The sequence below is a fragment of the Dendrobates tinctorius genome, unplaced genomic scaffold, assembly GCF_039654945.1.
Source record: "Dendrobates tinctorius isolate UK_male_01 unplaced genomic scaffold, ASM3965494v1 ptg000116l, whole genome shotgun sequence".
Classification (NCBI taxonomy): domain Eukaryota; kingdom Metazoa; phylum Chordata; class Amphibia; order Anura; family Dendrobatidae; genus Dendrobates; species Dendrobates tinctorius.
The window spans coordinates 45,668,765-45,680,774 of NW_027361784.1; the positions used below are offsets into that span (position 1 = coordinate 45,668,765).

General features: G+C 43.0%; 1 protein-coding gene across 2 annotated transcripts in view; it reads right to left on the reverse strand.

The window, feature by feature from the left end:
- Positions 1–254: 254 nt before the first annotated feature.
- Positions 255–12,010, reverse strand: part of TRAPPC9 (trafficking protein particle complex subunit 9) — a 691,224-nt gene continuing 679,468 nt past the window's right edge. Inside the window, exons 22-23 of one of the 2 annotated variants that reach the window (XM_073590384.1) lie at positions 4,898–5,121; positions 255–1,350 (exon numbers count right to left, since the gene is read on the reverse strand). In XM_073590384.1, the coding sequence (XP_073446485.1) occupies positions 1,171–1,350; positions 4,898–5,121 (404 nt within the window). In that variant the 3' untranslated portion in view covers positions 255–1,170. Of the gene's footprint in view, positions 1,351–4,897; positions 5,122–12,010 lie in introns of those variants that run through there. The other variant, XM_073590386.1, reaches the window with a different exon arrangement.

A 12,010-nucleotide genomic window follows, 5' to 3' on the forward strand; every position in this document is an offset into this window, starting at 1 on the left:
TAATTCTTTCATTGCCTTGAGCCACCAAGAATATAATTAATCTCCTCTCGGCTCTAGCCCACCATGGATGTTGTTATTAATTGAGTCAAGGACTAGTCCTAATTCCCTGATGACACCGATAAGGGTGGTCGTGTAATGGCATGTATCCGATTTGAATACAGGTATTAGTTGGCTCTTAACCGCAAGTAAGCGAATCGCGTCACCGCTGCTCACACCGGCAATGGGCGGCAATCTAATAAAATAGTAATAAATGATACGGACTCCACCATGCTTTATTCAGCTTGTAAGTAATACAGTTACATCAGGGCAAGATACAGAAGCGGCCATCACTAAATCTCCAAAGAAACACTTGTGCTGACGTGATAATGTCAGGGGGTAATAGCACAGTCGCCCCCATAGCTCTGCTTTACTGGAGAGGAGTGAAATAACTTTCACAACTACCCAAAAGGAGCTGCCAAAAAATACTGTAAAAGGGACTATTGTGGTCAGCAGATTAAGACATCAATTGGACCCACACGTCTCATTGGTCGAAGAAGACGGATAAAAGGGTCCACACGAAAAGCCAGAGACTTTGGCTAACAGGTTCCCCACCTGAGTCCCCCAAACTCATGTACACTAGGATTGGCAGTCATGATTTCCCAATGGGGAGAGGGTAATAAGCGGCTGAAGACACCTCTGGAAATATCTGGCAGGAACTCCAGCATGGCTGATCTTTCTTCTCCCTGACAGCAGAGGATATGAGCGCCTTCGTATAGTCTCCTGATCCCATCTAAATCTATTGGCTTGGCTGACATACATCTAATGTTTGGGCTCCTTTAGAAAACAAGGCGTCAGCAGTGATAATTGTTTTCTGAAATTTGGACGTACGATGGGTCTCGGTGAAGGAGCCGCCATTATATCCTAGCTGTAAACACAAGACGTGTCTGGAAATCTTCAACCACCCGCTCGGCTAGAAGGGAGAGATAGGTATTGGCGCCATCCAAGATCAGACTGCCAGAAGACAAAACGTAGCTATGCAATCAATGGAAATGAGGATCGGGATGACGTCCATGCTGATCTGTAGTCCGGACCTTCACTGGACGGTCTCAGTTTCATCTCACAGCTACACTGACAATCCCCGGCTTATAGTGTCACATTTATACATAGATGTGACCGGCCCCTGAGGTTCCCTCAAAGGTGAGTTTCACTGACAGTGTCAATGGCGCGAATGTGGACGCTGGGGAGGCAGAACCATGAGAGGGGCAGTTCTCGCCTGGAGTTATCATCTTGAAACTTTATGTCCAAGTAAAAATCACCAGTGTATAGAAACAGAAGAGAACCGAAGCAGACAGAATGTTCTGTAGGCTCGACCTGCAGAAAAAAGGAAAACCTGAGTTATATTCTGCATTATACTCCAGAGCTGCACTCACTATTCTGCTGGTGCAGTCACTGTGTACATACATTACATTACTGATCCTGAGTTACATCCTGTATTATACCCCAGAGCTGCACTCACTATTCTGCTGGTGCAGTCACTGTGTACATACATTACATTACTGATCCTGAGTTACATCCTGTATTATACTCCAGAGCTGCACTCACTATTCTGCTGGTGCAGTCACTGTGTACATACATTACATTACTGATCCTGTGTTACATCCGGTATTATACTCCAGAGCTGCACTCACTATTCTGCTGGTGCAGTCACTGTGTACATACATTACATTACTGATCCTGAGTTACATCCTGTATTATACCCCAGAGCTGCACTCACTATTCTGCTGGTGCAGTCACTGTGTACATACATTACATTACTGATCCTGAGTTACATCCTGTATTATACTCCAGAGCTGCCCTCACTATTCTGCTGGTGCAGTCACTGTGTACATACATTACATTACTGATCCTGAGTTACCTCCTGTATTATACTCCAGAGCTGCACTCACTATTCTGCTGGTGCAGTCACTGTGTACATACATTACATTACTGATCCTGAGTTACCTCCTGTATTATACTCCAGAGCTGCACTCATTATTCTGCTGGTGCAGTCACCGTGTAGATACATTACATTACTGATCCTGAGTTACATCCTGTATTATACTCCAGAGCTGCATTCACTATTCTGCTGGTGCAGTCACTGTGTACATACGTTACTGATCCTGAGTTACATCCTGTATTATTTTCCATTGCTGCACTCACTATTCTGCTGGTGCAGTCACTGTGTACATACATTACATTACTGATCCTGAGTTACCTCCTGTATTATACCCCAGAGCTGCACTCACTATTCTGCTGGTGCAGTCACTGTGTACATACATTACATTACTGATCCTGAGTTACCTCCTGTATTATACTCCAGAGCTGCACCCACTATTCTGCTGGTCCAGTCACTGTGTACATACATTACTGATCCTGTACTGATCCTGAGTTACATCCTGTATTATACCCCAGAGCTGCACTCACTATTCTGCTGGTGCAGTCACTGTGTACATACAGAACATTACTGATCCTGAGTTACATCCTGTATTATACTCCAGAGCTGCACTCACTATTCTGCTGGTGCAGTCACTGTGTACATACAGTACATTACTGATCCTGAGTTACATCCTGTATCATACTTCAGAGCTGCACTCACTATTCTGCTGGTGCAGTCACTGTGTACATACATTACATTACTGATCCAGAGTTACATCCTGTATCATACTTCAGAGCTGCACTCACTATTCTGCTACTGGAATCACTGTGTACATACATTACTGATCCTGAGTTACATCCTGTATTATACCCCAGAGCTGCACTCACTATTCTGCTGGTGCAGTCACTGTGTACATACATTACTGATCCTGAGTTACATCCTGTATTATACTCCAGAGCTGCACTCACTATTCTGCTGGTGCAGTCACTGTGTACATACATTACATTACTGATCCTGAGTTACATCCTGTATCATACTTCAGAGCTGCACTCAGTATTCTTCAACCATTTAAAAGTATATATTCCTTTCATAAAAATAATTGTAATGTCAAGACATCACATTTAAAGGGAATCTGTCAGTAGGATCTTCCTTCCTAAGCCGTCTACATGGGCATGCAGGTGATAAGGTGACAAATGATACCTTGATATCTATAATCCGATGTCTTTTTCTAAAGCTGTAAAGATCTAAGGGTCTGCCAAGAGCTGCCTGAGAAGTTGCATCCAGAGCTTATTTCAAATGGAAGGGGGAGTTACCAGTGTGAGACATGTAATGACTGACAGTCTGCTCTCCTGAACACTGCAGAGCTGAGTGTGATTACAAATAACAGTACAGCAGAACTGAAATTTCTCTCTTTACAAACAGATCTGCAACTCTCCTCCTGTAGTGCTGTCAGCTCAGCTGTTCTTCCCCCCCACACACAGACACTGGCTGCCTGTGTCTTGGAAGCTGAAGAGGGTTGATACTACTGACAGATTCACTTTAAAAAAAAAAAAAAAAGTGAAATATTATCTTTTTAATTATTTTGACATTTTCCTCTGGTATCACAAAAAAACCCAGTAAAATATAATGTCATAAGAATAAAACCTCGTGTACCACAAAAAAAAAGACCTAAACGATTAAAAACTTTAAAGGGATTGTTCAGTGAAAAGAAGACGAAAACATATAAAATCTGGGGTTGTCCGAATATTGGGACCCAAACCAGTCGGCAGAGCTGGCAGCTGTTGAAATGGAGCAGCAGTGTGCATGCTGGATCCATTCGCTATCTACGGGGCGCTGCACTTTTTCGGCAGCTGTATGGAGAATTAACGGAACGGTAGTCGGGCGCCCCACCTGTGGCTCCATTTTCTAATGGAGAGGTGATAACTCATTTTCACAGGACAAACCCTTTAAAACTTTCAAGCCCACATCTAACAGGTGGTGCCAGAGTTCTAGTCCTCTTCCTCTCTGAAGACACAATTTGCATATTTAATTCCCCAGAGGAGCATGCATGGCTTATAAGTCTCCTCACTCTAACATGCCAAGCTTGGCTTGTCACTCTCCACAAGGAGAAACTTTACTCCTTAGACCTTAGTCCAAAGCCTCTCATCTAGCCAAATCAGATCTCATACTGTGCACTGATGAGGGTTCAATACCCCAAAACACGTGTCTGCAAATTGAGAATCTGGATTGGCTTTTATCCTAAGATATATTACAAGGCTCGTTAAAGGGTCAATATTGACTTTTAGGATCGCTGCTTCCAATAGGTGGAGCTAGAGTTTTAGTCCTGATTCTCTCTGAAGAGACAATATGCATATTTAATTGATCAGAGGAGCATGCATGGCCTATAAGTCTCCTCATTCTGACATGCCAGGCTTGGCATGTCACTCTCCACAAGGAGAAACTTGGCTGTGTTCACACACAGCGCTTTTTTAGCGGTTTTTCCAATAAAACCGCTAAAAAAGCTTCCCATTAATTTCTATGCATTTTGCACTTTTTGTGCATACTGATGCGTTTTTTTACCGCGAAAAAAACCGCATCGCCGTAAAAAACGCAGCATGCTCATAAATTTCGTGGATTTTTCCGCGTTTCTGGCTATTTCTATACGTTTTGAAAACGCGAGGAAAAAAAGCATAAAAAACGCGCGTTTTCTGCGCAAAAACCGCGCAGAAAACGTGCGGAAAACGAGCAGAAAAAAACGCGCGGTTTCTGGGAAGGGAGTCAGGTTTTTCAGCAGATATTTTCTGCTATGTGTGCACTTAGCCTACCCCTTAGACCCCAAGCCCACATCTACTAAGAAATTTGAAAAACTAGGTTTGAGCTAGTTAAAATTTGCGAGGCGCACGAGAATAAAATGCGGTATAAAGCTGGAACACTTTTGAGTTGACCCCACATTGAAGTATAGGTAGTTTATAAATTCAGAACTTTACTCTCCGGAATGGATCAATGACCTCGGACAAAACTCACAGAGCCAATAAAAAAGGTGCTGGAGCCGACGAATGTGACCATGTTTTTTAGGTCGTAGTTATGGACCCCGTTTTGGTAGTCTTGGTACGGGATGACGGAGAGGGCAAACGGGCCCACCGCGCTGCTGCTGCAATTGGTCAGCTTGACTTCAAGGTGCATGGGATCGCCAACCCTACAGTCTGCAATGATGTCACAGTCACATGGTTTCCCGTCCACCAAAACATCTGTAACACAAAAACATTGAAGTGTTAATATATTTGTGAACATTGTTTTACTTTTTTACTCCACAATAAAAAGTGACCCCTATACAGTAATGTAGCCCACCTCCATACCCGTTCACCAGGAAGGATTGCTGAGAGCCTGTTTTGTTGTGTCCTTCCCTATAAAATCGTTACAAGCCTGGGGTAAAGCAAGTTCTACTTTATCTTTAGGCTTAAAGGAGTTGTCCATTGATACTATTAGAGCATTTGGGGGAGGTCTCCTTCCAGGAGGCGGGAAGTGCATCTACATAAAAGATTACTGACTTTAATGGGTGCGGAGAAATGTATAGAATGAATGGGAAATATTAGGTGGTCGCTTACCCCAAAGATAAACCCTGATTCATAGTAATCTCAACAGCTGAAATTACCGCCCATAGCCCCACCCATGAGGAGCCGAGGATTTGGGAAAGTGCACAGTAAATTCACTAAGCATAGACTGTTACATCTACGGTTGAGGAAGGGAACTCCTCTGGTGATAATACAAGTAAAATAAGACATAAGATTTATTTCCATCAGGTAAAATGATTCTATTACCAATACAAGACAGCGCCGGCTAATGGTGCTGATTAGAGGAGCAGGATTAGGGATACTGAGTATACATTATAATTTCAATGCCCTGCTCCACTAAACAACCATAAGCGAGGGAGGCAGGAAAGTCTATACATAATCTGCTGCTTAGGAACTACATAATCTGCTCCATGGTAAGTACGTAACCCGCTCTGTTGCTCACAAGCACAATATAACAAATGGTCTGTAATGGCTGGTGGGAATCTACATAATCTGCTGCTCACTAGCTACATAATCTGCTGCTCACTAGCCACATAATCTGCTGCTCACTAGCCACATAATCTGCTGCTCACTAGCCACATAATCTGCTGCTCATTAGCCACATAATCTGCTGCTCACTAGCTACATAATCTGCTTCTCACTAGCTACATAATCTGCTGCTCACTAGCTACATAATCTGCTGCTCACTAGCCACATAATCTGCTGCTCACTAGCCACATAATCTGCTGCTCACTAGCCACATAATCTGCTGCTCACTAGCTACATAATCTGCTTCTCACTAGCTACATAATCTGCTGCTCACTAGCCACATAATTTGCTGCTCACTAGCCACATAATCTGCTGCTCACTAGCCACATAATCTGCTTCTCACTAGCCACATAATCTGCTTCTCACTAGCCACATAACCTGCTGCTCACCTGCCACATAATCTGCTGCTCACTTGCCACATAATCTGCTGCTCACTACATACATAATCTGCTGCTCACTAGCTACATAATCTGCTTCTCACTAGCCACATAATCTGCTGCTCACTAGCTAATCTGCTGCTCACTAGCCACATAATCTGCTGCTCACTAGCCCCATAATCTGCTGCTCATTAGATACATAATCTGCTGCTCACTAGCTACATAATCTGCTTCTCACTAGCCACATAATCTGCTGCTCACTAGCCACATAACCTGCTGATCGGTAACTACATAAACTGCTGCTCACTAGCTACATATCCTGCTGCTCACTAGCTACATATCCTGCTGCTCAATAGCTACATAATCTGCTGCTCACTAGCTACATAATCTGCTGCTCACTAGCCACATAATTTGCTGTTCACTAGCTACATAATCTGCTGCTCAATAGCCACATAATCTGCTGCTCACTAGCTACATAATCTGCTGCTCAATAGCCACATAATCTGCTGCTCACTAGCTACATAATCTGCTGCTTAGTAACTACATAATCTGCTGCTCACTAGCCACATAATCTGCTGCTTAGTAACTACATAACCTGCTGCTCACTAGCCACATAATCTGCTGCTCACTAGCTACATAATCTGCTGCTCACTAGCCACATAATCTGCTGCTCACTAGCTACATAATCTGCTGCTCAATAGCCACATAATCTGCTGCTCACTAGCTACATAATCTGCTGCTTAGTAACTACATAATCTGCTGCTTAGTAACTACATAATTTTCTGCTCACTAGCTATATAATCTGCTGCTCACTAGCTACATAATCTGCTGCTTAGTAACTACATAATCTGCTGCTTAGTAACTACATAATTTTCTGCTCACTAGCTATATAATCTGCTGCTCACTAGCTACATAATCTGCTGCTCACTAGCTACATAATCTGCTGTTCACTAGCTACATAATCTGCTGCTTAGTAACTACATAACCTGCTGCTCACTAGCTACATAATCTGCTGCTCACTAGCTACATAATCTGCTGCTTAGTAACTACATAATCTGCTGCTCACTAGCTACATAATCTGCTGCTCATTAGCCACATAATCTGCTCCATGGTAAGTACATAATCTGCTCCTCACAAGCACAATAATCTGCTGCTCACTAGCCACATAATCTGCTGCTCACTAGATACATAATTTGCTGCTCACTAGCTACACATCTGCTGCTTAGTAACTATATAATCTGCTGCTCACTAGCTACATAATCTGCTGCTCACTAGCTACATAATCTGCTGCTCACTAGCTACATAATCTGCTGCTCATTACCCACATAATCTGCTGCTCATTAGCCACATAATCTGCTCCATGGTTAGTACATAATCTGCTGCTCACAAGCACAATATAATAAACGGGCTGTAATAGTTGATGGAAATCCGTTACACGAATCTCAAATTGCACTTCTTGGTCAAAAATGGGTTCAGAAGTGGACTCCTTGGGACTGCAGGGAAGTGTCCAGTAACACCACACGTAAGGGATGAGAAATTTTACAAGAATGAGGGGCACACGCGACAAGCCATTTCCTGGCTCTATTCCACCACCGGGAAGCTCATCAGACGGGTTTATTACAATATTACTTCTTTACAGTTTCCGGAAACATTATCCCCGGGAATCAATGTCGATAAAGACAAATCCTCTGACTCGTCATGTACCGGCGGTGTCTTAGCCTTGGCGTCTCACGCGCTCCGCTCTACTTGATGTATATTCGGTATAAACACTCGTGTGAAGAACAATCTAATGAACTCAAGATACAGCGTATGATGTCGGGATGAGAGTCGTCTGCTGCGTCTGTCTGAAGTGGAGATTTCTCCCGGAATCGATGGGTTTTGATAAAACTTAAAAGTTTCAGTTCTAAAGAAACAAGTAAGTTATAGGTAAGAGAAGTACCGAGGCCATTACAGAGTTGGCTCGAGCTCACGCGTTTCAGGATGTCATGATCTACCGGCTCTTCTCATTATTCCATCAGGGGACTCTAGTCAATCTGCCCCCTAAACACATTACAGGTGTATTCCCATCTCCAAGATCCTATCTCAATATGTAGTAGGTGTAATATTGATAATAGCAACAAATACTTCCAACTAGAAATAGTATAGTTCTTCTGATTTGCGATGTTGTTTAACCAATGTGCAGGGCATTGCAGTTACAACCACTCATACAGTGACAGTTAGTTAGCTTGTTGCGAGTAGTCGTAACCATGGATACCTAAGCTAACACAATGACCTGAACATGTGGTAAGTGACATAGCGAATCAGAAGAACTATACTACATTTCTAATTGGATTTCTAATTACATCTTGGGATAGGATTCTGGAGATGGGAATACCCTTTAAATGAAAGTCAGCTGAACTTGCTGACATCAGATGCTTTTGTTCTCCAGCGCCATAAGCCGCAGAGCCAGGCAGCTCTCTTTACCCTGTGCCCATTGAATTTACATGAACTCTCAGTCTGAGCTAGGCGTTCATATCATGTGTGTGGGGAATCGGAGTGATAGTCATGCATCCAAAAAGTAAGGTCTAAGGACAAATTAACTCTCTCAGGATGATCACGCTCCTCTTGAAATCCTCTGTGTTGCTGTGGCTCCGATACTTCTACTCTCAATCTGAATGCTCTCAAAAGATCAGTGTATTCCTCTCCTGAAATACCCCTCCTCCTTCAACTACGTAACAGCCACAAGATCAGCGCACCCCTCTCCTGAAATACTCTGTGCTGCTAAAGACCTTGCTTTTTCCACTGTGTAACTCTGTAACCTCCTCAATGATTAGCGCAGCGCCATCTGATCCAGTGATTCACTACCTGCCGCAGGTACTCGATCTTTGATTACTGTCACGTTGCTCTGGGCAATCATTACAGTGATGAATGTGGATTCTTCTTTACAGCTTTCTAGAGGAGATTGGAGACCGTGGATAAGAGAAGAAAGTCTTCATAACACTACAATAATCCTAATTCTGTAGACTCTGACCTTTATATTCCCCCTATCCAGGTATCAAAAAAACAAACAAATGCACATACAGGGTAATCTAAGGTTCCCCCTCTAAATCTTTTTCACTACAGTGGAGGAACACATTAAATAAGCCACACAGGTAAAACTGACGCATAGTTATACATTCAGCAAGATCTGCGGGGGCGGAGCATCACTTCTGCCTTGTCATGTATGCTCCGCCCCCGCAGACCCTGCACAGGGCATTTATCAGTGTATCAGACTTTCCTGAAGTGTTTCTTTAACTACACTGAAGACTATTCTTAACATGTAATCATGATAAATGCAGAAGCTTCTACCCAACCGTCATATCCCAGCTGGTCGGTGAATTTAATTAGATTACCGGATGAAACACAAGGGAGGATCCAAACTGCTTTCATTTCTAAATTGCTCTGGTTTAATTTTTAATAGACGTTTCAGAGCCGGAGTAAATTTTTGCAGCAGGGATGAAAGTGCTCGATAAAAATAGGCCAAAGCCATCAAATAAATCAAACAATACTGATGATATCGTGAAGTCTCCCCTGCTTTAGGCTAAAGGATGAAGAAGAGGCTGCAGCTACCAGCAAGTAGACAGAGATAGATGACTACACGAGAGAGACTACATATTTCATGTAGACAAGACCAAAATATATCAGACAGAGGTGGGCTGAACGCACATTTGGCCGACTGCAATCATTTCCAACCCCCATTGACAGCTCAAAACGTGTTCTGTAAAATCTTTTCCAACCCCCATTGACCAAGCCTTCGCTTCCTCGACACAATCGATCAGGGCAGAGTCCATCCATCATACATCAGATTGTCAGTCGCTCGCGACATACTTTAATGTCTTTGTGGGATTTCAAGGGGCTGCTCGGCCAAAATTAAACTTTGCCCAGTGGACTAAATATGTAAAATATAAAAATAATCAGTCATTCTCACCTACCGGCACTCTCCTAAATCCAGCAGATTGCTCCGTGTTCTGTGCGGAAAAAGGAAGTGGTGATGTCACTTTTCAGCCAAATACCAGAAGGCTACTGCTGGCTGCAGCATGTTAGGTGACTTTGAGCAGGACATAATCTTAAAAAATCCATTACAGCACTCCTGAAATCACGTGACCGATGCAACTAATCAACAGCAGCAGTGGTCCAATGGTTGGTGGAACGGTGAAATCACTGCTTCATGTCTCTGTTAAGACAACTAAGCAGCCTGCACTGGATTCATGGTGATTCCGGTGAGTATGACTAAATTTGTTATGTTTTACATATTTAGCCTCCGGGGCCAAATTTTGCTTTGCCCGTGCAACAACCCCTTTAAAGCGACTCTCAAGGAATGTAAAAAAATAGCCCTGTCATGTAATTCAAACGGCAGGCTGACCTAGTTACATGCCAGAATGGACTAATCTGAGGAAACACAACTCCCGAGACCTGTGTCTCAACTGACCGAGGACCTGTATCATAAGCACATATGCCTCGATGAGCCAAGGAAAAGGGAAGTGACATGAGAAAAAATAAATGTTCTCCTTGGCAGGCTGCACATGTAACAAAAACTAGCAGGAAAAAGAAAAGCGCAGATAGGGTCTTATCCCACGATTTAAAAGTATCGTATCAACAGAGAACTGCTCACCTGATACCGGTGTATTGAAAGCGTGTATATGCCAGCTGCTACAGATCCACGGGTCGACACGCGACCATAACAGGAATGTTGTAAGGGAAGAATTGTGGATTAAGTCCACACTGCTGGCCAAATCAAAGCCAGACATAATGAAGAAATTAATGGTGGTTTATTCAACGTGTTTCAGAGTCTATAAGACTCCTTCTTCAGGGTATCCACATCGACATTGTGAAACGCGTTGAATAAACCACCATTAATTTCTTCACTATGTCTAGCTTTGATTTGGTCAGCAGTGCGGACTTAATCCACAATTCTTCCCTTACAACATGGCAGGCTGCACATGGAAGACTGAGACTGGTGAAAAAAGGCTTTGTGCTCAGTCAGAAAAAGAGAAAATTTATTTTTCCTCCTGTCAAAGCCCTTCTACTAGGCATTCTGAAGAATGAGTGTTTACAACACAGCTCCTCTGTCAGTTGAGACAGAGGACTGGTGATTTGTGTTTCTTCAAAGTGCAAACGATCCTGACTAGGATAGGCTGCTGTCTGACATTTTATTACATTCTTGGGCAGGTTTTTTCCTTCCCCATGAGAATAGCACTTTACTTTAGATTCCATCTTAGATGGGATGGGAAGATGGAAGCCTCAGTTTTAAAAATAGGAAAAGTATGGATGAAGTAGGAAAACCACATAGTTAATCTTATGATGATCCCTTAGTTTAGACCCAAAGACACAACAAAATTATGGGTAAGAAGAATCCCTATAAAATTACAGCTTAGAGCTAAAGAAAACCATAGACATTAGAAGGCAATGAGTTGTTCCTCCTGACTTCTATATCCATGCATGCTCGACCAAAGTGTGCATGTATTCTCAATAGAGGAGGTGGGAATAATGCAATGTCAGACTCCTCTACTGCTGAAATCTGACATGTGCCATCCTTCTTTTCCCCATGATGTTATCAAGAAAATGCAAGACCATTCCCACCAAATCGACAGGTTCAGCCATCTTTCACAGTAGCTTTGGCTTTGAATGACCATTAACAGACA